General features: G+C 44.5%; 1 protein-coding gene across 1 annotated transcript in view; it reads left to right on the top strand.

Annotated features, from left to right (window-relative positions):
• The window catches only part of LOC147722751 (acid-sensing ion channel 1C-like), a 657,309-nt gene that overhangs the window by 445,881 nt on the left and 183,677 nt on the right, over positions 1 to 27,751 (top strand). The window contains exon 9 of the mRNA XM_086965218.1: positions 21,183 to 21,254. Within this exon, the coding sequence (XP_086821344.1) occupies positions 21,183 to 21,254 (72 nt within the window). The remainder of the gene's footprint in view (positions 1 to 21,182; positions 21,255 to 27,751) is intronic.

Here is a 27,751-nt window from a genome sequence, read left to right as displayed (position 1 = left end):
TGGAAGAGACAGAGAAGATTAATAGACATTCTTTTTCCCAAAAGTAGTAATACTGTTTGCTAGGTAAAAAGAACTGAGGTAACTGCCACCTACTGGGCAAGATGGGATATTGGTGGGCTGTGAGCCCATAAAGACACATCCTTATAAATATCTGCAGAGCTTCAGCCTATAAGTCTACATTGTCCTCTTCCTTCTTTACCATTTCCCTTTAAAAAAGGTTTGAGAATTAGATTTAGAAGACAAATTACACATCTCCTGCTACTCTGCCAATGTTCCTAGTTTTTTAAATATCTGGTAACCCTTTCTTAAATGCAAAGTAAAGTAATTGGCCAATATAGCGTAATTTATCGGCTGCAAAACAGTTTAATTAATGAAGTGCTCGGGAGGAGGAGCCAAGCAGGCATTCGAAATGGCCGCATAGTCGCTCGGCTCCGTGAGCCCTTTCGCCCCACACGTATATCCTGGCGTTTATCCTGAGCTACGGAGGCGTACTTTAATAGGAGAAGGAGAATGAGCTCTTAGCGTCTGCTCCTGAGGCTCCTGTGTGCAGCAGGCCCTGAGAACTGTCCCCGATTGCTCTGCGGCCCACGTGGTGATGAGACCGGGGCGTTGACCTGGATGTGCATCCGGCCGCGACTGCAACAACAACGGCCGTTGGTGGAGGAGAGGAGCCGGCCGGAGGGTGCCGTTGACTTGAAGGGCCGCTGATAGCGGTGAAGGCCCGGTCCACTTGGCGGTGACCCTTGAGGGGCAGTGTGGTGAAACAGGATCAGAGGGGGTGCATGACTCCTGCCCCCTCCCCAAACTCTTTGCCCGGGCATAACCAAGGATTGCCCCCGATATAGGCGGGCGACTCCCGGGGTGCGGCAGGGATTTTAGCCTTTTGGTGACTCTCCCCCGGGGAGCCCGCCTCACAGTTTCGAGCCCCGGTTGTGCATCCCGTGGCGCCCCGCATTAGGGCCTGGTCCCTGAGTGAGGTGAAGAGGGACGGGGCCAAATTGACTAAGATGGCGGCTGGTGCCCTCCTCTACGGTCCATGTCCATGTCGGACGGCTGTCACACGGATGGGGCCGGGATGCTTGCAACGTACGCAGGAGCCCACATCCAAGGACGTATTGGCTGCCCTAACGGTTTTGCACGAGACCCTGATTTGTCATGCTCGGGACCTGGGTAGAAGAATGGCCGCCATTGCTGTCTCGCCGTCTCTAGCGGCCACAGTCCGATCCCAAGGGACTGCCGACGAACCCGCAGCTATGTTTACGGAGGGAGTCCCAGCTCCGCCTAGGTAACGGGAACCGCCGAAAGACCCGGTTCCCGTGGCCACTCGGGCCGACATGGTTCTACACGTGGGTGTCTCTTTGGGACACATGTTCAACTGGCGGCTGGGGATAAAATGCTATTTTCCTTATTGGACTGTCCCAGCGATGTCGTGGCGCTTGCCGGACTGTGTGACTCTCCTTTCCTGGATGGTACTACTGTGTGTGCACTCTGGGAAGTTCCCTGGGTCAACGTCGACATTACCGGATCTTCGCTGTCGATACTTGGATGGGTTTGGATTGTTGTACTTTTTTATGGCTACGCTCCGACCTGACCTGCCCAGATCGTTTGGACCTTCCAGGCTGTTCTGTAAACTGACTGACAAGTGGACTTCTGGCGGTACCATTGCCAGACAGGGTCAGGGATCATGTGGTTCACAGTCTATTGGCTTTATTGTTGACTGACGGTGCAGTGGGTATGTTTGACCGGGATTTCATCGCTGTTGTGGCTGGGAACTGATGTTCTTCATTACTGTACTACTTCGTTTCTGGGATTTTCCTCGGCGTAGGGGTGAAGGGTGGGGTCGGGCGGCAAGACCGAGGGCCCTCCTCCGCTTATATTTTTTCTCTCTTTTTTCTCTCTTTCTATATTTCGGGTCTCTATTACGGCGACAGGCACGCAGCTGGGGGGGGGGTAGGCCATGGCCTTCTGCGGGTGTGCAGGGTGAGGGGTTGGGGGGTGGGTGTTTGTTCGGTATTTGTTTCTATGGCCCTTTAGTCTTTCTTCTCTTTTTAGTGTCGTCGTCGTTCATGGTCTCTGCAATATGTTTAGTTTTGAGGGGTGGGGTTTAGACTCGCTACGCGCCAGGGTTGTGCCTGCATTTCTTCTGCTTTGTGTATCTTACCCCCGATATTTCCTTCGTATCTGTACTGTTTGTAGATATCCTGATTCGCGCGCAGTATTGTAGGACTGTGTACGACTGTGCGGCACCCTTTTTTAGTTCCTTATTTGAAAATGAACCTCTCAAATCCTGATTTCAAGTGTATGCATCTGATTACAAGATCTGTCCTGGTATTTTATGACCCCGGATTTCGAACTGCTATAATTTTCCATATTGCTTGCTGTACTCTTGCTCTGCTTAGCGGCCGGCCGGGATGGTTGTAGGCCCATACTTGTAAATGCTTGTACTACTAATAAAGGTTCACAAAAAAATAAATAAATAAATGAAGTGCTTATCCTAGCCTTACTGAAGAAAGGCGAACATCTACACTTAAGAATATATATTGTAAAGAAGTGATCCAGGATACCCTCACATGGGCGGAACTATTCAGTGCTCATGATTTCAATGGCGATTCCCCTGAGAGAGAACTAGGATTACAGGTAAGAAACCATTTCTTCTTTGTCCCACAATTGTTCTACACTTCCAGTCTTCCATCCATCGACAGAGGCTCATCCTAAATATTTTTCTTCAGACAGTTCACAGACAGAACCCCCTTCCATGTTACACACGTTTTCATCTTCCACTCTAACCACACTCTTAAAAATGCATACAAACTTTAACAGCTTGACCTGCCTTCCTGTTTCTTTTGCCGTTGTCAGAAGGCATCTAAATCTTGACAGGTATCTAATTTCAGCTGCATCATCCTACAGTCTTTTAAAATCCCCCTTTCATTCATCTAACTTCTCATCTTTCCCGTAGACATGCCTACTTTAGCCTTAACCCGTCACATAAGCAACTTGTCTGCAATTCTAGTTTCTTCGATTACAGCAAGATACCAATTTTCTATCAGGTGCACAACACGTAATATTTTAATTTGTGATTTCCCTGTAACAGAATGTGCAGTGGTTCTGTGTGAAAAACAAGTTGCCTGCAACAATATTTGCCAATATTTGTCATCCATTTGCCAGTTTCACAACTCTCTGAAGTGTTTCAACTTATCCAGTGGCTTTTGGGTGGTAAAATGCAACCCCCCTGTGTCTAATGGCACAAAATGTCAGAAAATCACATATCTTACCTGTAGAAAATTATATCCCTTCACCTGTAAAAATTATTCAAGGAACCCTTGTCTACTGAAAAAAAAATGATTTAAGAATTTGATAATCACACTTTCAGCTATTCGATCCCCAAAATACTTTGAACAATAAACCGTAAATATTGGTGTAAAGACTTCACTCTATGGCACTGCTGAATAGGGGCAACATGTTGCTGATATCCAGTGCTATCCATGGAGCAAGAAGCAAATCTACTTTACACAGAGGAACCTTACAACCCTTTAGGTTGCCTTAAACATTCAATAAATACTATTTTTGATTGGGACTAGGTAGCTAGTTCTTGTTTGGTATGTATGAAATTGTTATGAAAAATCCTCTTAATGGTAAAGTCAGATTTTTAAATACAATATTGAAAATGGCACTTTTAGAAAGTTGGCATTTTCCTGTCCTTAGCTCTTTTGTGACTGCAGTCAGTCTTGGGTCACTGGGTGTAGCTGACAGTTAGCCTTTGTGAATTCCTCCCAGACAGTCACAAAATAGAGGGCTTAGGTATGCCTGAATGGGATCTGCAGGCAGGATGGAGGGTGGAGCTGAGCACAGCCCCACTTGAAACTGAATAGGCTGTGCTCTGCCTTCACACAAAGGACTTAACGCCTCCACATTGTCACTGCTGCCAGCTTGGAACCAGGGGAGTCAGGAAATTCCATGCTCTTCAAATGCTTTCTAGAAGCTTCTCCCACCTTTTAGAGGAAGGTCACCAGGAATATAGGACCCTCCGATCCAGTCTTCAGTTCACACCTGGACCTGATGCAGGACTCTCAGAGGACTGCCTGCTGCTGTGACCTGTTGTGTTCTTTGCAAGACTGCTTTGCTGCCTGAAGCCTGCTTTGAACCCTCGGAGACCAGTACTGCTGTTTGAGCCCTGCTCTTCCCTTGTACCCAGGACTACGAGAGTGACTCTAAGGGGTAGTTTGCTGGCTCCTGTTTAGAGCCATAGGAACACAAAAGGCTCCCACCATCTTGAACCCACACCTGGACCCCACATGACCACCAAGTGGTGTCCCACCAGTCCTGGACCCTTAGTTGTGATGCTAAAGGTGCCTAGATAGCCACAATCCAAAACTGAGGAATTTGATATTTTTGGCTGAGAACTGAGGGAAGACTGGGACCAACCTGCTTGTCTGTCTGCCCAAGGTGCATTTCCAGTTGGCCAGACTTCGTGGCTGCTCCCAATATGTTCTCTTCAGCAGGAAATCCTGACAGTTGTCCTTTGCTAAAGGGGTATGCGAGCCCCTTGACCTTTCTTTGACTACAGCTTCCTGCCTCATCCCACTGAAGATTTTCAACTTACCAAAAAGAACCTAAGTCCAAACACAGAAATCTTCACCACAGCTTCAACCTGAGGGAACTCGATGATGACACTCCCTCCTCGGACACCGACTGCAACCTTGCCTCACTGAACTTTACCTTCTCGAACAATTTATTCTCAAAATTTGTTCAAAGTCAGAAGGTAAGCGCAGGCTGGGCCGAATTTACTTCTTGTATTTGAACTGTGCTCCATCCATAACCCAGTCTCCTATGACTAGATGTCCACGGTTGGCGATTTCATCTTTTAGGTGCTAGTTTTTACTAAAAGAGGTAAAAATTCTTAACTCCGGTTTTATTAATTGGGTTTTTGTATTTTTGATGTCAAATCATTTATTGAAATGTACTCTGTTTTTCTAAATTAGTGTGGGGGTTTTCTTGTGCTGTGTTTGCGCTTTATTACTGTGTGCTGGATAAATACTTTACAAGTTGCCTCTAAGTTAAGCCTGACTGCTTTTTGTGCCAAGCTACCTCAGGGTTAAACATAGTATAATTTAGTGACTTTTTATGGTTCACCCTGCAGGGGATTGTGGATGTTGCTTGACCAGGGCGCACTCCCCAGTCAACCAACAACACAATTTGTCACAAAAGTAATTTCTTTCACATGTTTTAAATATTTGGACGCATACAATTAAGTTTATTTCTTTCTCCTATGACAACCTGCACCCAAGCTGTAATTACTAGCATCCGCAGGTATGACACATTCATCAGCCAGTGAATACTACTTAAGTCATTGTGAATTTGCACTCTAATTTTTTATCTTATTAAAACATTTTTCCTGTTCTACCTCCCACACAAAGGATGCCTTTTTCAAAAGAAATGCCCTGAAAACCTATATTTTGCTAACATAATTGTCCACAAACATAAAGTAGACATCGGTTAATACCAGAAAAGATATTCAGTGACCCTTTGTTATAGGACTAGGGCCTAGATGTAGGTAATAGCAAATTACCGAATGGTAAATACCGAATTTTACCGATTCTGTAATTACAGAATCGGTAAAATTACCGAATTTGCAAGGGTGACAGGGTGTCACTTTGACACCCTGTTGCACCACTGTTTCTGGCTTGTGTGCCATGTGACACACAGACATGCCCTTAGGGCATGTCTGTGTGCCACATGGCACAGGTGTACATGCACAGATGTGCATGTACACTGGAATTCGTTATTTACCATGGAATAGTATTCCATGGTAAATAACGATTCGGTAAGGGCCTGTGGCACTGATTACAGTGCCACCTGCATCTTGATTTACAGAATCGGTAAATGTATCGATTCAGTACTTTACCGATTCTGTAAATTTACCGAATCGGTAAATATACCGATTCTGTAAATAAAATACCCCCTACATGCCAAATCCCAAATACCGGTTGGTAATGGCCGAAATCGGCCGTTACCGGCCGGTAATTGGCGACCTACATCTGGCCCTAGGTTCTTCAAGAATGGATGAAACGTGTGTTTTCAGTCTGTTGTTTTTCTTAGATATGCTGTGCTCCAAGTAGTCTACTTAATTTTATCTAAATGTACACTTATGTTGTCTGAAAGTTAAACCACTTTTTCCCCCCATTTTTTTCCCACTATTGTAAAACATTTCTCAAGTGAGTATGTGCTCTATCTGATAGCTAGGAAATACCAAATGCTCTCCTGTAAGGTTATTCCCCCTTCCAGACCTTCCAGGATGCATCGAGACAAACGTGACACTTTCTAATTCAAAGGGCATACTCTTGTACCCTCTAGGGTGACAAATGCCAGCCGGTGTCTGGACATTTCATTGAGATGAACCTGGTGATAAGAACTCATAGGATCACCTGGACTAAATACAGCAATGCCAGCTAACATAAACATGCTATGTACGTTTGGCAATGGGTGACTGTCAAAATTATATATTATTGTTCTATTTAAGCAAATCGCTCCAGTATTGTAAATGACTTGAACGCTTGAGCAAAATCATCACAGGTGATAACCAGTCTGATCACACTATTGTCTCGCTTATATCTTTCACATGTCGATCAGACAAAATCCCCTTCAATTTTCCTCAGATGGAAAAAAAAATGTTCCATACTAGGGGCCCGATGTAGGTAATCCCAGATTACCGATTCTTAAAAACCGAATCATACCGATTCGGTATTTAAGAACTGGCAATCGGGATTTAGGTAATTTTACCGATTTCATTACCGAATCGGTATGATTCGGTAATTACCGAATCGGTTGCTATTCATTCCTATGGGCCTGTAGGCCCATAGGAATGAATGTCAATTACCGAATCGGTAAATACCGATTCGGTAATAGGGGGAACCATTGAAGGGTGGCAGGGTGTCACTTTGACACCCTGTTGCATCCCTCAATTGTGCATGGGTGCACATGTTGCAGACATACATCCCCTTAGTGCATGTATGTCTGCAACATGGCACTGTTTAAAAAGCAAAAAAAATGCTTTTTAATGGGTTTTCATTATTTACCACCAACTTCTAGTTGGTGGTAAATAATTATTATTATTATTATTATTATTATGTTTCTTATATAGCGCCAGAATCGACCCCCAAAGGGGTATCTCCGCGCTTGCCTTGGGAACCCGTCCTGGCTTTTCCCTGTGAGATAGCCCCTACAGGGCATCCCCAAGGTGAAAGCCAGGCATCCCGCCGCGGGGGGGCCGTTGTGGAGATTAAGCAAGCTTAATGCCCAGAGTTGCAGAGTGTGAACCCATGATTAGGTCAGGCACCGAAGCGAGAATTATCGAGTCCATGGACATTTGAGCTCAAGACCCTGCCGCGTCGGGAATTGAACCCTGGTCCTGGGTCTGACCTCTGCTTCAGGGTCTGCCTGCTCTAACCGGTGAGCCACACTTCTCCACTATAATGACTTCTTAAACCCCTGTTGCACTGATTTAAGTGCTACCTACATGTCAAGGTACAGATTCGGTAATTTTACAGAGTCGGTATTTTACAGAAACGGTAAAATTACTGAATCTGTATTTTGCCATGCCCCTACATCACAAAATCAAAATACCGGTCGGTAACGGCCGAAATTACCGAATTTCGGCCGTTACCGACCGGTATTTGCCTACCTACATCGTGCCCTAAGTGTTTTACAGGGAAACGCCTCCTTCTTCAGGATGATGCTTTCTTAATACCTAGATTTTCCCAATTAGTTAGTAACTACAATATTGCATTTTTCCTCTAGTTCCCCTTGTGCTTACTATGCTCACCATCTTCCACACTCTCATCCATAATGGTAAGTACCCACAGATTAGCTCTTGGTTCTAATCTTATTTCCATGTAGCCCTAATGTGGGCACACTAAATAAAGTAGTCTCCATTTTCCACTACTTATACTTTGCTCCTTGCTTTTCTTCCTTTACCATCTAAATCACCCCAGAAATACTCAAGTAACTTGACCCTGTGACCTGTGTACCCCATGATTTTATGTCTATGGGTAACAACAACCTGCCCCCTCCTCCCACAACTCCCTAAATAATTCATTGCCTGATATAGCGTACCAAGTACGTGAGCCCACCATGACTTCCAAGTTAATTCCTATCTGTACTGTGCAGTAAGGTATTCTCTAAATGTTTGGTACCTACAACGCTTAAGACAACACTACCCTCCAGTGTCTCATATTCTTCTGGACTGTCCACCCTTCAGTGTCTCATATTCTTCTAGACTGTCTAAAAGTCGAGTCTCCTAATTATTTAGCCTAGGTTCATACCATACTAAAGTGTCCTTTTTTTCTTGCATGTGTTACAAATCTACACCAAGACTGGACAATATACAGAATTAGCCATGTGATTATAATCATTGAATTTGGAACCGTTATTCCTCTTCTTACCTCTGAGCTCCTATTAGCCTTGTTAGCGTCCCTTTGTACTTGACAACAAAATACTGTAACTTCCGTACTTGGGTTTCAACATTTTTCCTGAACAACATCCCCTTGGCATTGCCCATGGTAGCCCAAAACTGCTTCCATGGCCACTACTTCTATTACAAAATCTGATTTACGTTTTTTTTGCAGGAGTAAGGATATGAAGAAAGGGAAACATACTAGAAGGTAGGATGGAAGGAAAAATGTGGGGGAGCTGAAGGAATGTGGAAGTGGGTTGGGGTGAATCAGTTGTCTGGACATGAGACAGACATGGATGGAAAAAGCTAGAAGGCAGCTGTCTGGCATGGGACTGCAGGACGGCAAACTGAGCAAGAGTCGGGGTGGAGTGCCGAGCCAGAGAACAAATGCAGCAAACTTAAAAAGCAGGTCTATCCAAAATATTGCCTGGCATGGCGGTGGATGAAGTTTTCAAGATGGAAGGCGTTAAAGCAATGCCACTTTGGGCACTTTACAACCAGGAAACTCCAATTATGTCAGTGGGTTTGGTGTGGTTGACTGCACACACACCTGCTGAGGGAGACCTCAATTTGTTGGAGGAGCGTGACAGCGTGTTGGTGGTACAGCTTCTCCTGGGGGAAATCAAGTGAAGTGTGCCCTCTTTGCTCCTCTATCTTTACTACTGCTCCCTGCTGTGTCTCCACAATGTGCAGCAAAGTGTACAGTGGTGGAGTGAGACATGTGTAGTTGTGGGGGGAAGCAGCAATCAGGTGTACGGATGATGGCCACCTGAGGGTAGGTGGTGAGTAGGTAGGGGTGATGCTCCATTTCCTCCTCTGTGATGTAGTCGCTGTTTCTCACTGGGCTAGATGGCAGACATGCAGTGAAGGGCCTGGAAGGTCACTTCTTATCTGCGGACAGGTGGGAAGAATGAAGTGGAGCCAGGTGCTCACTGGCTGTTGTTCCTTTCTGCCAGTTAGCAGTTAAGGTAAGCAGGAGTACCGGTGGTTAAAGTCTTTACTTGTGAGCAGGCTGAAAGGAGAGACTGGGTGTTTAGATGGTGTAAAATTAAAAAAGGAAGGTAATCGACATAAATATTAACATTGATACCTCGAATGATGATAGTGTTAGGTCCAATGTTAGCTAGAAGTTCCAACAGAAGTAGCGCACTCCTGCATGATGTTCAACTACATGTTAGAAAAATGAACACCATGTTAGGTCCATTTAAGCAAAATCTAGTGCGGGGAATCATTTCCTATCGGATAGAAAAAGATGAAGGGTGTTTCAGGGTCTCTATGGAGTTTCTGAATGAGTTATAGAGTATTCTTTTTAGCTGTGTGAGTCTTGGAATTTGGAGAAGACAGCATGTTAATTTCTATTGTCCTGCCACCTTTTATGACATATCTCAAACAAAAATCCGCTTTGGTTGGTTATTGACCAAATCCATGGCACTGTGCTTGTTGAGGAACTAGGAGTAGATAATTCATTCTTAATGTTCCCAACTTGAACAATGCCCTGAAACTGTGCTTCTGTATGGTGGGAGGCTTCTGTGATGGTCTCAGGAAGATCACTTATAGATTTCCACACACTCCTAATCTCACCCTATTGTCTGGTGGAATCATGTTCCTTTTTATGGACCCCTAAGGAGTATAGCGTGAACATGGATAAATCAGGGTGCCTAGCAATAGACCCAAATGTCCAATAGGGACCAGAGATGTTCTTCTTAATTGATGGAGCCCAGTAGGCCCATGGTGGTGTACAGTAGAATAGCTCAGGATTATCACCAGTAGATGTATAGGTACTTCCTCGTTCTTGATATTCAGAAGGACTCCCAATATCAGATGGAACTGAAAGGATGCATATAAGAGGCCATAACAGGAAATATATCCACAAGCTTCTGGATAGGGTTGCTGGAGCTGAACTGCGGGCGTACCCTGTCTTGATTTGAGGCAGACCTGTCCTGTCAGGATTGATGAAAATGTTGAAAGAACACAAAGAAGAGTGAGTACATCTGAGAACCATGGAGAATTTAGATGACTGTCGATGATATTTTCAATCCATTACATGTACACCTCACAGAAGGGGACCAGTTGACCCTCTTCCCACTATGCTTTCTGAAATTTAAACTGTGGTTTACATTTTAAATTCCTCTTTTTATTCATGTAGCCTTTCATATTTGATTCTTGCTCCTGATCTAAACCAAGGAATTCAGGGAAATGATGATGAGGGAAACAATTTAAATTACCCAAAATGGAGGAGCCAGGTCGCGGACCAAGATGGCCGCTCGGGCTCCCGGCTCCGCCGGCCGCGGTCTCCCGCCGCCACATCTAGGCCCTAGCTAGCGCCTCTCTTGTGCTCCCGTGCTGCGGAGATGTAGCGGTGCAGATCTATGCGCGCCCGAGCTCTCTGGCGGCTTCCTAGCCGGAGATGCGCCGCCTTTAAGATTGCGGCCCGCCCCTGCCTGCAGATGGGGTCTGGGGTACTCAACTGCCCGGCCACTAACGCAACAACAATGGCAGGGTGCATGGCGGAAGTGCCGGTCTGGGAGGATGACGACCCGGCCCTACCTGATTGTGACGGCGATTTTCACGCAACGCCGCAGCAATGTTTAGATTCGATTTGCTGCTTTCCCCTGATTATCGGAGCAACGACCCCCCCTCCAGCTGGTCACTATGTGTGTGGGCGCCCTGAGAAGATTGTGTCGATCCCGATGGCGGTGAGTGTCTCCTGATGCCCATGCTGGGACTGTTTGCCTGCTGATTGATTAGCTACACCGGGACACTCTCCGCCTAGCGGTATACGCTCCGCGTGGGTGCGCCTTGCACGTGATTGCGCCTGAGGGGACCGATACTGATCCTTCTCTGATTGGCTGGGGCCACGAAAATGTTGCGATCAGACACCTGGGGCGGATTGGCCTGGTGCGCTGGAGCCTGGCTGGATACGAGGATTGTCGCTACTGGGGGTGAGATGGAGAACCTTCAGCTGGGGGATAGCATGGCGGCCATTGTTTACTTGCAATTCGCACGACGGAATCAGATGGAGACCGCGGTGAGAGACCTGGATGCTGTGATGCGTGGGGACTTCCAGGCATAACGACTTCTGCCCTGATAAGCGGATTGCTGGATGTAGTGTGCCATGTTGCTTGCTGGCAGTCGGCTCACGGGTGCTTCCGGGACTTGGTGGTCTCGGGGCTAGATGGTGACGTCCTATGGGCCCACGCTCGACAGAGGGTTGGTGGCGCTGGGTGGTGTCCAGTCATCACTGCGGAGGCTGACTATCCGACGATGGTATCACTTATGGGAGCATTACCCGGTTCTAATGACTAACTGATCAACGGCAGCGGGTGGAGGTGGCGCTATAGCAAGCCCTTTTTTCCCTCTGTTCTGGGCGGATGTTGAGGATTGAGCACCATCTCTCACGCTCACTGATGACCCCTGGACAGTCGGATAGCTACGTCCTCCGAGCGATATCATTGTGTACTATCGTGTCTTTGGAAGACATCCTCTTCCAAGTCGGGTACTTTGATCCACCTACACCTGTGACGGAGAGATTGGGTTGCAATCGTAAATTGGACTGGGCGGGCCTGGGTCGAGTATTGTAATGCTATTTCAGTGCGATCCGGTGCGGGACTCTCTACCTATGTTATGATGGCGCTAACGGCAGACTGGCAGGGATTGTACCCACTCATTATACGTGTACTGTATTGCATTCAGGCTTACTGTTTGGAGTGGGTGTCTTCTGTGGCGGGGGGGGGGGCCGGCGTGGGCTGGGGGTCTGTCCTGGTTTCCTCCTCCGTTTTCCCCTTTTCTCTTTCTTTTTTCTGTTTCTTCCTTTAGATTCTAACTTAAGTCGAGCTATAGCTCTATTCTGTTTTCTTCTACATTTCGGGTTCCATAACGGGCGACAGGCACGCTGCTGAGGGGGAGGCCGTAGCCGGAGGCAGGGGTGCAGGGTGGGGGGTTTGGGGGGGGGGGGGTATTACTGTTTTTCTTTTTTCTTTTTCGTTCCTAGGGCCCCTTTGTTCTTACCTGTTATTCTTGGCTTTCCCTTTATCCCTTGTTCTTTCCCCTTCTTCTTTGTAACCAAGCGATGGGTTGTTTACCGTACGTTTCTCTGGTCCGAATCACGAGGGGCGATGTTTCTTGAAACAGACTTAAGTTGCAGCAGGCATGTACTGTATTGGCGTGCGATCTGTACTGTTCATTGTCTATCCTGTTTAATACGCATTAGTATCAACGCCCTGTCTTTATTAGTCCTGCTGCGAAGATCCTGATTACAGACAGCCCTTGATCTAATGATTGTTCGATTGTATGGCATCCTATCCTGGTTTTCCCTAAACTTAAAAAAGAAACCTTTTCCATCCTGATACCTATATGGTACGATCATTATCCTGAGTTGCAATGGGGCAATGGGGAGGCGGAATGCTGAGTACTTCTGGCTTTTATTGATTTGCTGCCCGTTATTGTAACTGCTTTGTGTATCAATAAAGGTTTACCAAAAAATTTTTTTTAAAAAAAATAAATTACCCAAAATATGCCCATCAGTTTTCTCTGATTGGGCGAGTGAGAGGCTTATAAAAATATGCACTTATTTGTGTTGTCTTTTCATTCAGGGTAGCCACCATCCTAGTTTGCGTCATCCTTTATGATGTTGTTCAAATGGGACCAGCATAGCTCCCATAGTCAGTTAGGTTAAATTCAGCCTCTATCTCATTGAGATCTGGATCTCCTCTGAGGTAGGGAACACATGGGAGTATGTCTTGTCTCAATAGCCACCACAGTAGAGAAAAATGCAGTATTGCTCAGTGGATCAGAGTCTGTGATAATCCCCTTGAACTTTGAACCAAAGGAGAACTGGTGCTTTGGTGCAGGCAAGAATGCCATACAGATATGATTGAAGATGGGTTCTTCTGCCTTCCAGATACAAATCCCAATACATCATTCATCATTATCCAAATCCACGCTCTCATAAACTCGAAGGATTAGGAAAGGGACCAAATAGAATTGGCTATGATTGATCACAATGAAAACTTCCTCAGGAAGACTGTAAACCAGGCTCATAACGATTTCAGACTCAGGTGAAGGAGGGTTACTGAGTAGGCGTGGGCTAAATATTAACTGCAACGGAGTAGTAGGAGTCATTTTGGTAATATGTGTTAATCTTTGGAAAAGAAATTACTGAAAGAGGATTGGTTGTGATTGATCACAAAGATGACTGTCTCCAGAAGACTGCAAATCATGCTCATATCTACTTCAGACTGAGGAAAAGGGGAGTTAATGAGTAGGCCTGGGGGAAATTTTAATGACACAAGAGTAATGTGATTAATTTTACAGAAAGGTGCACAACTACACCCGTTTGCATAATTATGAGTAATTTGGCACAAAATTCCTTCTGCTGGAGCACATGAACAACAAACTTAGTGAGTGCGTGCAAGCAACTGCTGACTGCTGCTGTTCATGTTCTCTTGCATTTATTGATATTTTACAGTGCAAAATGCATCTTCCGGCCCATTTTGGACACAAAGCTTAATTTTGCACTGAGAAAATAGAGCTAAATGCTGGGTTATGCCCATCACATAATTCCACTTAATCTCACGTAATTGTCATGTAATTTAGTGTAATTACACTACCGCAAATTTTGTGAGCTATGCCCACCCCATTAATGTGTCAATAATTGAGGTGGGGTTGATTGTGACCATAAGCATACGAAATTGATATTACAGTCCTAGATTACAAGTTGTAAGAAGCACTGAATATATAGTTGAATGTAAACATGCAGGTATGCCCCATGTAGGTCCAGCATTATAAGATAAATCCCTAGAGGTATGTTGATTATTGTAAAGTGGAGGAATGACTTTTCCCCCATGGCCTACCGGAGAGTGGTTATGCATCATAGGCTAGTATCTCAGTGATGCAGTAGCTAATCTAGAAGACATGAGATTTTGTCAAAACTGTCTCCTAAATGGAAGAGTATGTTTCCCAATCCTGAATCCTTCATAAACGAATTCATTCTGAGCAAAACTGTTTTTGGCCCAAAAACAGGAGACTCATTAAGCATGTAATCTATTTAGAGCCTGTTTTTTAATAGCTATGAGCACCTGTGTCTGAGTGCTGCCACTGAAGGTCCCCAGCCAATAATGTTGGCCTCTTACTATGGGCAACCCTACTGTTTAAATCTATCTTGTCTCCAGGAGAAACATCTTGAGTAGATTCTGATAGATCATCCAGATTCAAAGATGGGTATATACCTTCAGAAGTTGTAGTATAACTGATAGGGTGTCCTTCGGTGCATTTGGTTGTGCCATAAACCTGGCAAATGTAATCCTTCTTGGGCATGCCCCTTCCCTCAAGAGAATCTCCTTCATCAAAGGAATGAGAGGCATCTTAACAGCAGACATCTGTTGGATAAGCAGAAGGAAATCTGGAGTGGGGTTCCTGGGTTCTTCAGAAGAAGACAAAGACAACTTATATCTAACATTATCTGCTATCAGCTGCACATCTATCATTGACAGATATTAATCACATCAACATGTCATATCAACACTTTAGTCCTGTTTCCTCCACATTTCACACTTTTCTTTGTGAGGACATAGAGTGGGGTAAAGAGGTGAAAAGGGAAGACTGAAATGTAGAAAGTTGGTAGTGATGTGACACACATTTATCAGTGCCATAATCCCCAGTTTCTTGCACCCCAGGACACACTTCTTGCGGGAAAGAGGATTCATGACGAACTCAGAGGCTGCCTGTCATCTCTTACTGCCTTCGTAGGCCAAAACAAGTTAATGTCTGTATTGCAGCAATGCATTTGGCTTACCTGTCCCTGCCTGTACATCATAAACACCATATCCATCCTTTGTATCACTGAAACTCTGTAATATGTCAGTCAGCAAATCTTTCCCAGGGACTGACTTGAGTTGACCAAATCCAAAGCTACAAGCTGATCATTTCCCTTAGGCTGGGACAACACCTTAGCAATCATATCTGAAAACAACTGGGGTGGGAAAACAAGAGCAGCGACCAAAAACAGTCACTGCATGAAATAAGCTACAGCAGAACTGTCTATGACAAGGGTTGTATGTTATAAAGTTGACTTTTAAAATGACAACAACATTTAAGTTGAGTTGGAATCATCGAGGTAATATTGTTATGCACTTCATTTTTACCTACGACGATTCCAAAAATGATGCATTTTAAAAGTTGTTTTTATTACATGTATTCATTAATTTATTTAACTGTATCTTAACCCTTAATGGTTCCCATTCCTGAACCCTTAGAAGCCACACTACCCTTTAATGCTTCCCGTACCTGAACCCTGTAAAATCTTTCATACCAATCGATGCTTCTCTTCACTGAACATGAAAAATCGAGAACCCTCCATCAATGCTACCCTTCCCTGAACCCTAATAAACCTTACTCCCTATTAACACTACCCTTCCCTGAAACCTAAAAGCCCCTAACTACCCCTTAATGCTCCCAGTTCCTACATTCTATCAACCCCTTATTACCCCATAACGTTATATTTCCCTGAACATAAAAAAAATCTTAATCCCCCTAATTGCTACACTTCTCTGAACCCTATGGCACTTTACAATCCTTTAGCCCTACCCTTCTCTGGTCCCAAATCCCATTATTATCCCTTATTGTTACCCTTCCTGAACCTAAACCCTTACTTCTGCTTATTGCTACCCCCCTGAATGCTAAGAAATCCTTATTAACTCATAACACTGACCCTTAAAAATCTTTACTACCCTTTTATGTTAACCCGACCTGAGCAATTAAAACCTTTACTACCACTTAACACTACCTTTCCCTGAACCCTAAAAATCCCTTACTACCTCTTAACATTGCTCTTCAATGAACCTAAAAAGCCCTTAGCTTTACTACCACTTAACACTACCTTTCCCTGAAACCTAAAAATCCCTTACTACCCCTTAACATTGCTCTTCACTGACCCTAAAAAGCCCTTACCTCCCTTAATTACTACCCTTCCCTGAACCCTTAAACAACGTACAGTCCATAAACACTACACATTTCTAAACCCTAAAACTCCTTACTATCCTTTAATGTTACCCTTCCCTGAAACGAAACCCTTACTCTTCCCTGAACTCTGAAAAAAATTCCCCTCACTACTATAACAAAGCTATAATGCAGTAGTAAGTTGTAGTAGGGCAGATGAGTAATCAAACATGCTTGTGATGGAGTATCTTGTACACTAAGTTCTAAACAAGGCCGCCAGTCTTCATCAACCTGCCAACACGTGTCATTAGATCAAGACTCTTAATACCACAGAGAAGCAATCTTACCTAGACTCTAACTTAGAAACTTGTATCAAGAAAGTCCAACTTTCTTGAGACTTTACATTCCAATTTTACAATTTGAGGGCACTTGGAGGAACCCAACAAAAGATCATAGAATATGGGCCAGATGTAGGTAGCCAAATGCCGGTCGGTAACGGCCGAAAATACTGATTTTCAGCCGTTACCGACCGGTATTTGCATTTCGAGATGTAGGGGCTCAAAAAACTACAGAATCGGTAAATTTACAGATTCGGTAAAGTTACCGACTCGGTAAATTTACCGACTCTGTAAATTTACTGAATCGTAAAATTTACCGAATCGGAAAATTTACCAAGTCGGTAACTTTACCGAATGACCGATTCCGATTTTTACCAATTCCGTAAAAAATACCGATTTTTTTACCTACATTGCATTTATAGACTCATAAATACCGAATCGGTAAAATTCGGTACTAAGAATCGGTAAAATGCAATTACCTACATCTGGCCCTATGTCTCCTATGTAATTAGAAGAACAAGATTCTTGAGCCCATTATTTCCCTTTTGTATAAACTTTTAGATTACTGAAAAACATATCTGAAACTCTCCTTTTAGAGCTGCCAACATGAGAACAATAAAGGAGACTACCCTCTACTGTTTAAAGGTTCATCGAATGGTGATATTGCTTGTTTATTGAATGTCTTAATTTTGCGTTCAACGTTTTATCCATGTCGAAACACTAATCTATACTGATTTTAGCCTCGGTACAGTTTGGTCTTTGCAACCGTTTTATATCAGAAACCGTGGTGCTATTATTTGCATTGGGATTGACTTTGCTTAAATCAATGCAATAAAGTTGTAACCTCCATCATTTGTGTTCTCCACTTAGTACTATGGCAGATTCTTTTCAGGGACTCCCCGTGTTTATCAGACAATGATCTGGTGGAATACTGTCCCTTCTAGAAATGAAACTACAACACAAAGGGTGCCAAATAATGCCTTCGTAGATAACTGAACCAGAGGATATTATAATAAAAAATCAGAAACAGCAAACATTACTTCAAATACATGTAAACAATGTCTGTGGTAGGAAATGAACAGATCCCAGCACTTCAGACATTTTACCCATTACGTTTTTAGAAAGATCATGTCACTTTTAAACAATATGTACATTTCATGTATGTCAGCAGTATGTTAGGTTGGACTTTTCCAGACACCCTTAATCTGCACAAGTATGTAACATAGATGTCGTGAGTGATGCACACAGTAGAAAAAAGATTGTTATCACTTTTTGTGGTAACTAAACTCAAAGTGTGGACTCAAAAGGGGAGAAGATGTGGTCTAATGGCTAGGGCGGTCGCGCTCAAATCTGGGAAACCGGGTTTGAGTCTTGGCAACGACGCACAGCATCCTGTGACTCTGGGCAAATCACTTAATATCCCCGTACATAATAATACAAATGTATGTCTCCTTGTGCGAAGCAACTGGTGCTCATGTAAAGCACTCTGATAACTGATACCTTTAGGTCAAGTTTGTGCTATATAAAAGTCTGAAAAAAGGGGGAATCAATGGGTCTCTGAAGAGGCGATGAAGGATGGAAAACCAACAGACTTTTTTTTAGGTTTCGTCTAGAAAGCGCATGCACTGTCTCTGCAAGACTTTTGTTTACACACGGGAGGCTTACAACCTTCCCATAGCTTACCATTGGTTAGCTTCAGCGTTGCTCTTATTTGCTTTACTCCCATTTGTCAAACCATATGGTCATCACATCCTCTTCTTGTGTTTGGCCCTCCCCTGGAGCATGGATCAAGTACAAGCTACTTTTTTTGTGTTCAAGCACTCCATAGGAGTGCTTCTGTTTTCAGTCCGTCTCCCATATTCTCGTCCATATAGTTTCTAACCCCTCCCACCTGGCATCCTTTCATGATGCCTACTTTCCTTCCCCTCCCTTACTGTGTACTCTTCACAAGTGCACTCTACGCCACTGCACTCTACTCTGCACCACTCGACTGTAGGCCACTGCTCTTTACACCATTGCACTCTATGCCACTGCACTCTACTGTGCACCACTCCTTGCCACTGCACTCCTTTTGACTCTACTCTGAACCATTGTACTCCATGCCACTGCACTCTGCACCACTCTACTCAACTGCAATCTCCGCCACTCTATTCTACACCACGCTATTCTACTCCACTGCACTCTATTCGAGTATGCACCACTCTACGCCATCGCATTCTATGCCACTGCGCGCTACTCTGCACCACTTTACTCTATGTCACTACACTCTAGGTCACTCTTCTGTACTCTGCAGCACTCTTCTCTGTGGCACTGCACTCTACGCCACTCTACTCTTCCCTGTACCTCTCTGCTCTACTCTGCACCACTCTCCACCAATGCACTTTACACCATTCTGCTCTATTCTATGCCACTGCACGATATACCACTGCACTCTACTCTGCACCTCTCTAGTCTGCGCTACTGCACTCTATTCTGCACCACTCTACTCTATGCTGCTACACTTTACACCACTGCACTCTATTCTGCACCACTCTTCACTGCACCACTGCACACTATGCCTCTGCACCCTATGCCACTCTAGTTTACTCAGTACCACGCTTCACTCCAAAATTGCACTCTACGCCACTGCACTCTACTCCAATGCACTCTACACCACTGCACTGCAAGCCAATTCACTCCATGGTATTCTACTCTACACCACTCTGTGCCACTGCACTCTACGCCACTTTACTCTGCACAACTGCACTCTACGCCAAGCTAATCTACTCTTCACTACTCTACTCTATGCCACTGCACTCTACACCACTCCACTCTACTCTGCACCACTCTAGTCTATGCCAATTCACTCTGCACCTCTCTACTCTGCACCCACTGCATTCTACACCACTGTACTGTATGCCATTGTATTGTACTCTGCACCACTCTATGCCCCTCTACTCTGCTTTGTACCACTCTACTTTAAGGCACTGCACTGTATGGCACTGCTCTCTATGCCACTGTCCTTTACACCACACTACTCTATGCCACTGGGCTTTATGCCACTCTACTATGTACCACTCTACTCTACACCACTGCACAGTATGCCTGTGTACTCTGCACCACTCTATGTCACTGCACTCTACACCACTGCACTCTGCTCCACTGTAAACTACTTTGCACCACTCTACTCTGTGCCACTGCATTCTGCGCAACTGCACTCTACGTCACTCTATTCTACTCTGCACAACTCTACCCTACACAACTGCACTCTATGCCATTGAACTCTACGCTAGCCCGCTTTACTCTATTCCACTCCATGCAATTCCACTCCACTGTATGACACACCATGCCACTCTACTCCACTCCATGCCACTCTACTCTACTCTACGCTACTCTATGCTACTCTACTCTACACTACTTCATGCCACACAATGCCACTCTAGGCTACACCACTCAACTCTATGGCACTGCACATCACACATTTCCACTCTACCCCTCTCCACACAATACCACTCTACTCTACGCCACTCAACTCTACACCACACTACTCTACCCCACTTCCCTCCACCCCACCTTAACTCTACCTCACTGCACACTACGGCACTCTGTTCGATGCCACTCCAACCCACCCTAATCTATGCCACATTACTCTACGCCACTCCACTCCTCTCTACACCACTCTACTCTAAGCCACTCCATGACACTTTGCTCTAATCCACTCTACTCTGTACCGGTTCACTCCATTCTATACCACTCCACTCCACTCCATGCAATTCCACTGCACTCCACTCTTTGACAATCTACACCACTCCACTCTATGTCACTTCACTCTAAGCCTCTTCACTCTACACCACTCCAGGCCACTTTACTCCACTCCACTTTATGCCAAGCACCTCCACTCCACATCACTGCACACCACTCTATGCCATGCCACTCCACTCCACTCCATTCTGCTGTAAAATATGGCTAAAAGACATTGACAAAGCAATACCTCTTGTGGAGGCGAAACCTATTGTTCTGTTGTGAGTATATCCTTAAATCTAGAATGGTCCCGCCCACCTGAACATACAATGAATGCTCCATGCCATTCAAACCAAAACACATAACTCTAAACATTTATAAGTTGGAAAAAAATTGATATGTTTTACTATTCATGTTCTTGATGTTTTCTGGCAATGTTTTAATGTAATTGATATCATTTTTGTGAGATGGTTTTTGTCATGGTTGGCATTGCGGTGAGACAAATGCAGTTTTTTATTAAACCACATTTACCTGATACACTTACACATCTTATTCAAGTTAGTACTAATTGTAAGCAGGTATTTACTTTTAAACTGTCTGAGCACCATGTTAGAAAGGCTATCTCCATAGGGTGGGAAGCACGGTGAAAAAAGCATGGTCTGCCCAAGGTAGAATTGTCTTTGGAATTGTAATGTAATGAAGTGGAGGCTTTAATTTGCACTTCATGCCTTTCCTTACAGGTATTTAAGGACAAAGTGCTGAAATATATCACTGGGAAGAAGATGCCAAAGAGGAGCCACAGTGACAACCTGGTAACTACCTACATACCTAGTCAGTATTATGGGCTATCTGAAATAAATGTGACCCAGACACAGCAGAATGTCTTTCCAGCCCATTGGCACCACTATCTAAGACAGGGAGAATAATCGATGTTCGTGCTCTATTGAACAAGGCACACCGTATCATCTAAATCTGCTACACCAAGAGCATCCTTCCGGGCGATTGTTGTGCCCTGTACACAAACATACACAAAATACGTTCAAATTCAGGGCTTCCTTAGTAAATGAAGTTCATGTTTCTACTGTGTCATGGTCTGTTGTATGTGGCCCTATTCTAAAACTACTAACTGGTCAGCGATCCCTCCTCCATCTTAATCTTGATTGCAAATAGTTTGTTCTAGGAATATGTATTTTAAACAGAAGTTATAATATTTTAAAGGTTTTCTACACTCATTTGATAACTTCATTAATAATTTTCTATTTAACTTAGAGGAGACTCACAAGATTCTAATAACAAATGTTGTAACACACTCTGCTTTAGTAGTTGTTTTATGGCACTGCTGACACATAACAACTGTTTCTGTCACACAACATAATCATACTGTTTTAAATAGCCCCATAAAAGTGATAAGCCGAATGGGAATAACAGTACTCTGACTGAAACATGAAGGTTGCACATAAATACCAGCCACACGTGATATACATTTCTAGCTATCCAAGTGCCACTAGGCATATAGGTTAGGTAACCACCCCACAAAGTAACTTTAATTGTTTTGTGAACATGGACATCAGTTAGAAGTAGCCAGCCGTAACAGCTGATGCTCTGATTACCCTTTGGTAACTCTATAACCCTGACACTGTCCTTGCTACCCCAGCTTTCCGCGGTTAAAAAGGCATGAGCAGAATTAGAACGTAGAAAGGGTTCTGAGACCCTATTTATATTGGGTAGAGTCCTCTACTTGCCGTTTTCCCTCACCACTCATTGCCACACAAGATAGTGTTTGTGGGCTAAGGGTTGCCTAAGGAGTCAACTTCTTGTTCAGGATGTGATCAATGTCACCTCTGAACCCCTGAAATGTTGGTATCATTACAAGAATATTTTTGATGCATGGCTTACATGTGAGTTTACTAAACATGGTATGTATCAGAAAAAGTAGTATTGATTTTATACTAATTATCAGTATACTTTTAAACAGGTGTATAGGTTAACATTCCATATAGCGCCCCTAAGACATACCTCTTGGTTCCCTTATGCGGTGGTTCACAATTAATATACATTTAATCCAATCCAATCCAATCCAAAAATCTTTATTTCGGTCATTAAGACCATAAAAGATGCATAAAAAGACATACAACATTTAAATCAACATTTGGTACATGATATACAAATGGGTACAAGTTTGGAAGTAAAGGTTAAATGAGATAAAAATGAGTAAAAAAGATACATCACAATTATATAGATTAAGTTTTAAACTAACATGATGTAAAAACTTTGCCGTAGGGGGCTAAAATTTGGTTTAAGACAGTAGGCGGAACTATCATCCTATGTTGGTAAAGCCTTAATCAACTTGGACCTAATACGCCACATGGCGAACAGATATTTAGAGACTGCAAAAACAATGTGAGGTGAGGAATCAGATTTCAAAATTCTGTAGGAAGTTGAACAGTTTCTTATTGCCATGTTTCTGCATAAAGGCACCAACCAATACTTCCTTGGAGACCTATAGGTGGGGCAGAAAAACAGGACATGGATTTCCTCCTCATCACAGGAATTGCAACCAGGGCATAGTTTGTCCCCTCCATTTGTCCATTTACTCGTAAAGGATTTAAGGGGGAGGGTTCCGAACCGCCACTGTAAAAAAAGCTTCCTTGCAGTTACCGGGTAGATAAAATCCAAAAAAGATTCAAATTTATAGGTATTTTTGGATTGGGTAAAACAGTGGGTTAAAATGCCAGTGCTGGGTGCAGTTAATTGGGTCTCAAGATTTTGTTGCCTGCAGGCTTTCACTAGACTTTTCCGAGGGACCTTGATACAACCAGTTTCGGGGGCCAACCACAATTCATTTAAGCCTAGCCGGAACAGTTCTTTTTTGACAAAAGTCAGCCAGGGGATCTTGTCATTGACATTTTGGTTCATAACATGCACAAGATCACTCCTGTAATGGTTAAGCTCCTTGGTTGACCAAAGTCTATGCCAGAATCTTATGGGGTTAAGTTCGGCATCCTCCCTGATGGATGATAAGCCCATGTCAAGACGTAGGGGAAGCAAGGGAGTTGCAGCTGGAAGGGCCAGGAGGCGCCTCATAAAATTATTCTCAACGCGTACCAACTCATTTACAGCTTGGTGTCCCCAGAGTTCGCTGCCGTATAGTGCAGCAGGTTTTGCTTGGGTTTTGTACATCTCAACTGCGGGGGCTAAAGGTTTATATGTTGAGGTGTTGGTGATCCTCAGGATAGCCCCAGACAGTTGAGATAGCCTTATTCGCGAACTTGCAATCTGTGGACCCCATGCAAGGTTCTCTTGGAGGGTTACGCCCAGGTATTGGAATGTTTTGACCCTCTCTAAAACCGTGGAGTTTAGGGACGGGTTGGGTCTAGTTGTGGAGGAGGGGTTAAAGATCATATACTTTGTCTTCCCGGCGTTGATCTCGAGGCCAAACTGCCTACAAAAGAGATCAAAGCCATCCAAGGTTCTCTGAATACCCATGGGCGATTTGGAAAGCAGGAGGGTATCGTCCGCAAACATAATTGCCGGTACCCTCCTGCCTGCCAAAACCGGGGCGTCGTTGTCTCCAACATTGGCTAGATGCGAGATGACACTGTTCATATAAAGGCAAAAAAGAGTTGGGGCAAGTACGCACCCCTGCCTGACCCCCCGGGAAATAGGGAACCTTTGAGTCAAAGCACCACCCCGCCCACAACGTACCTGGGCAAAATTGCCCTGATGGAGTCTTATGATTGCCTGGAGTAGGTTAATGGGGACTCCCATCTCCCTTAGGACCTCCCAAAGTTTTTTCCGTGGTACAAGGTCAAAGGCTGACCTCAGGTCTACGAACACCATGTATAATCTCCCGCCCTCGATGGTCACTGTTTTCCAATAAAGGAGAACAAGGCGGAAGATTTGGTCCATGGTGGACGTATTTTTCCTGAAGCCAGCCTGGAGAGGACTTAAAATTTCATTTTCCTCCATCCAATCCATGAGTTGGTCCAGTAAAAGTCGCGAAAAAATCTTCTGGGGGACATCTATCAGGCTGATCGGCCTGTAGTTGGATGGGAGCAGAGGACAGCCCTTCTTGAAGATGGGCACTATCTCTGCCCCCAGCCAAGTGCGGGGGATCGCCATTCCACATGCTATTGAGTTGAAAAGGATGAGAAGATAAGGCGCCCAAATGTCTGGATGGGACCTAAAGAGGTCACCGGGTAGTTTGTCAAGGCCGGGGGCCTTGCCCATTGCTAGGCCATCTATTGCACTGGCCACTTCCCCTAGCGTGAACTCCAGAGTATCCCCAGGGAGGGATAGGAGTGTTGCAATGGTGGCATCAGTATTTTCTATATCATCAGCGTAAAGTTTCCCAAAATGGTCTTCCCATATATGTGCAGCTATGTTGGGTTCGACCGCAGCTTTGGGTTCCCCTGAGCCAGTGGAGACTATGGACCAAAATCTTCTGGTGTCCTTGGCTATTAATGCTGCTGAGAGATCATGCCATCTATCCCAATCCCAGTCTGACCTTGCGCGGGCCATAATGACCTTGTAGAATTGTCGCAAGGCAGACACCCTATTACGGGGGGCACCCTCTTTGACTGCAGCAATAAGATCGGATTTAGCCTTTCTGCAGTCCGAGTTGTACCAAGTGGAAGTTCTGGTTTTATGCTTGGGTTTGGGTACCTCTGGATAGAGGACCTCTCCCAGAGTTCCCACTAAGTCCTCGTGTATAGAGGGTAAGGTTTTGGATAGGTCCTGAGCACTGGAGCGACTAATTACTTCTTCCAAGGCCTCAAATCTTGGGAGAACAAGGCTGTAAATTTTCCCAATATTTTCCTCCGACTTGGAGAATTTCTGCCATCTCACCCTACGCCTGTTAGATGCTAATACAAGGTTTCCCCGTTCATCTCCTTTCCCCGGGGAGGAAAGTCCGATGGGCTCAGGAAGATAGTGCAAGGTGAGTGAGAGGGCGTTATGATCACTGTCAGTGCGGGGGATTATAATAAAGTCCTCAACCTTTGGCCACAGACTGGTATCAACAAATATGTAGTCCAGTCTTGACTCCTGGTTTGGTCTATTAAATGTGCATTTTGAAGGGGAGTCTGAGGGTGTGCGGCCATTGCAAGCTCTCAGCGCATAGTTGAGAGTTAGCGACATGATTTGAACCGCAAGTGGCGTCCAGGCTCTGGGATGAGGGGATTGGCACGGTGGTATACCCCAGTAATCGTCTTCTGCCATGAGGGCCCCTTCCCTCAAGCCCTCTAAGGGTTCAAAATGACAGTTGAGATCGCCACCCAAGATCACCTTATAGTCTGTCGGCAGCTGACTCAAAAAAGATGCAAGGTCTTCTAATGTAGTAGACTCCGCCGTAGGTCCTACTGGGCGGGAATAAACATTTACAATTGCCAACTTCGGGGCGCCTGTCCAGGTTAGCAGAACACACTGGATATCATGGGAAAGCGTGGCTATACTTTCCGCTACACACCCAGTGTGAGATGCTATCCACACCGCCAGACCACCCGAAGGCCTTCCCCTTCCATTCCAGGTAGCAGGGATTTCAAACACAGCATAGCCAGTCTTGTGGACCGGTTCCCTCGCCCATGTCTCTTGAAAGAGGCAGATCTCGTTATTATTTATCAGAGAATCCCATTCTTCAGTTTGTACTTTGTTGAGGATCCCTGCAACATTCCATGAAAGTACCCTCAGGGCTCTGGACTTAGTATAGAGTGTAGGGCCTTGGCCCTCGGGAGTAACTCCACCACTGCGTACAATTTAATCATTCTATATACATTTTTAATAGGCCTGGGGGAGTTCGCAGAGTTCTGTGTCCGAGCGAAGTTTTTCAGAACGGAGCGGAGATCTCCGCTCAGGCCTATTTAAGGCTAAGTTTTAATCAATGGCTGCTATGGAATAGTATTGTTAACAACCTGTAAAATATTTCAGTCAAGTTTTCTGAAGCTTTTAGCAGGCTTTCGTGCTTCAATTAATAGATATGTTTACTTTAAAAAGTACTTTTAGCAGTTGGTATAATATTGAAAGCAGTATTTTTAAAGTTTTTGTTAATCCACATACTTTACAAAAAACAAAGTATGTTTGCTTTGGGTTCTTCTCATTGTGGCAAATGTTGTAAAGAAATGTTCAAGTGATAAAGAAATAATAATTATGGTACGGCCATAATGAGTCTCGCTTATTAAAATGGTCGTATTGCCTAGTTTTTTATACTTCTTCCTCAATGTACCCTATCAGCCGGGAGCGTCTTTTTTTAAGACCCTGCAAACGGAACTGATTAGACTAGTATGGGGTGGATGCCAGCCGAGGCTTAAGTGGACTGTCCTGACCCAGCCTTATGACAAAGGGGGCTTTGATGTCCCAGACATGGAGGCTTACTATCTTAGTGCACAGGCACACTACGTTTATCACTGGGTTACGCCTACTCGATTTATGCCGCAGATAGCGGTGGAGGACTGGATTGCACGACCATTGCCACTCAGTGGTATTGTTCATGGACCGGCAACAGTCCTTTAGACACCACCTACCACGGTATCTTGTACTATAGATGCATGGCAGAGACTACTGCGTAAATTGCAGATCCCTATGTTATATGCGCCTCGATTGCCCCTGACCTATCACCCTAGAGTTAATGTGATACAAGAAACTGGCTTCCAAAACATGTGCAAACGTCTTCACATAGCACTTTGGGGAGATCTGTTTCTCGAAGGGATGTTCCGTATCAAGGAGCAATTTTTTGGTGATACTGCTGCCACACCCCTAGATATATTTTACTATATACGCTTGCGGGAAGGTATGAAGCAACTCCTCCCAGAATACCCACGTGAACCAGAGGTGGTCCCTCCGCTGAATGTCTTATTGTGCAGCACTGACGGTACAAACTTGGTTTCGAGACTATACAGCAGCTATCGCACGCACATTTCAGAGGTGGCGGGAAATGCCAGGGGGCATTGGAGTGTTGATTTAGGGCAAGACCTCACTGATGAGCAGTGGGAATACTGTTGTGCAGCTACGGGATGTATAACCTTGAGCTATCGCTTCAAGATTATTCACTATAAATTTTTGCATAGGATGTATTATACTCCTGCCAAGAAAAATAGATTTAAATGAGTTGATTCAGACTGTTGTGAGAGATGTAGGCGACCAGGCGCTGTTTTTTTTTCATTTGTCATGGGAATGCCCACAGGTGTGGCACTATTGGGAGCAAATCCATTGCGCTCTGGAGACAATGTTAAATTTGACCTTCGATATAGATCCAGTAATCTTCCTGCTTGGATACACTTCACACATACCTAAAGGTAATAGAAAGTGCTTAGAT

This window comes from Lissotriton vulgaris, chromosome 4_1 (genome assembly GCF_964263255.1).
Source record: "Lissotriton vulgaris chromosome 4_1, aLisVul1.2, whole genome shotgun sequence".
In the NCBI taxonomy this organism is placed as follows: domain Eukaryota; kingdom Metazoa; phylum Chordata; class Amphibia; order Caudata; family Salamandridae; genus Lissotriton; species Lissotriton vulgaris.
This window is presented reverse-complemented; position numbering and strand designations above follow the sequence as displayed.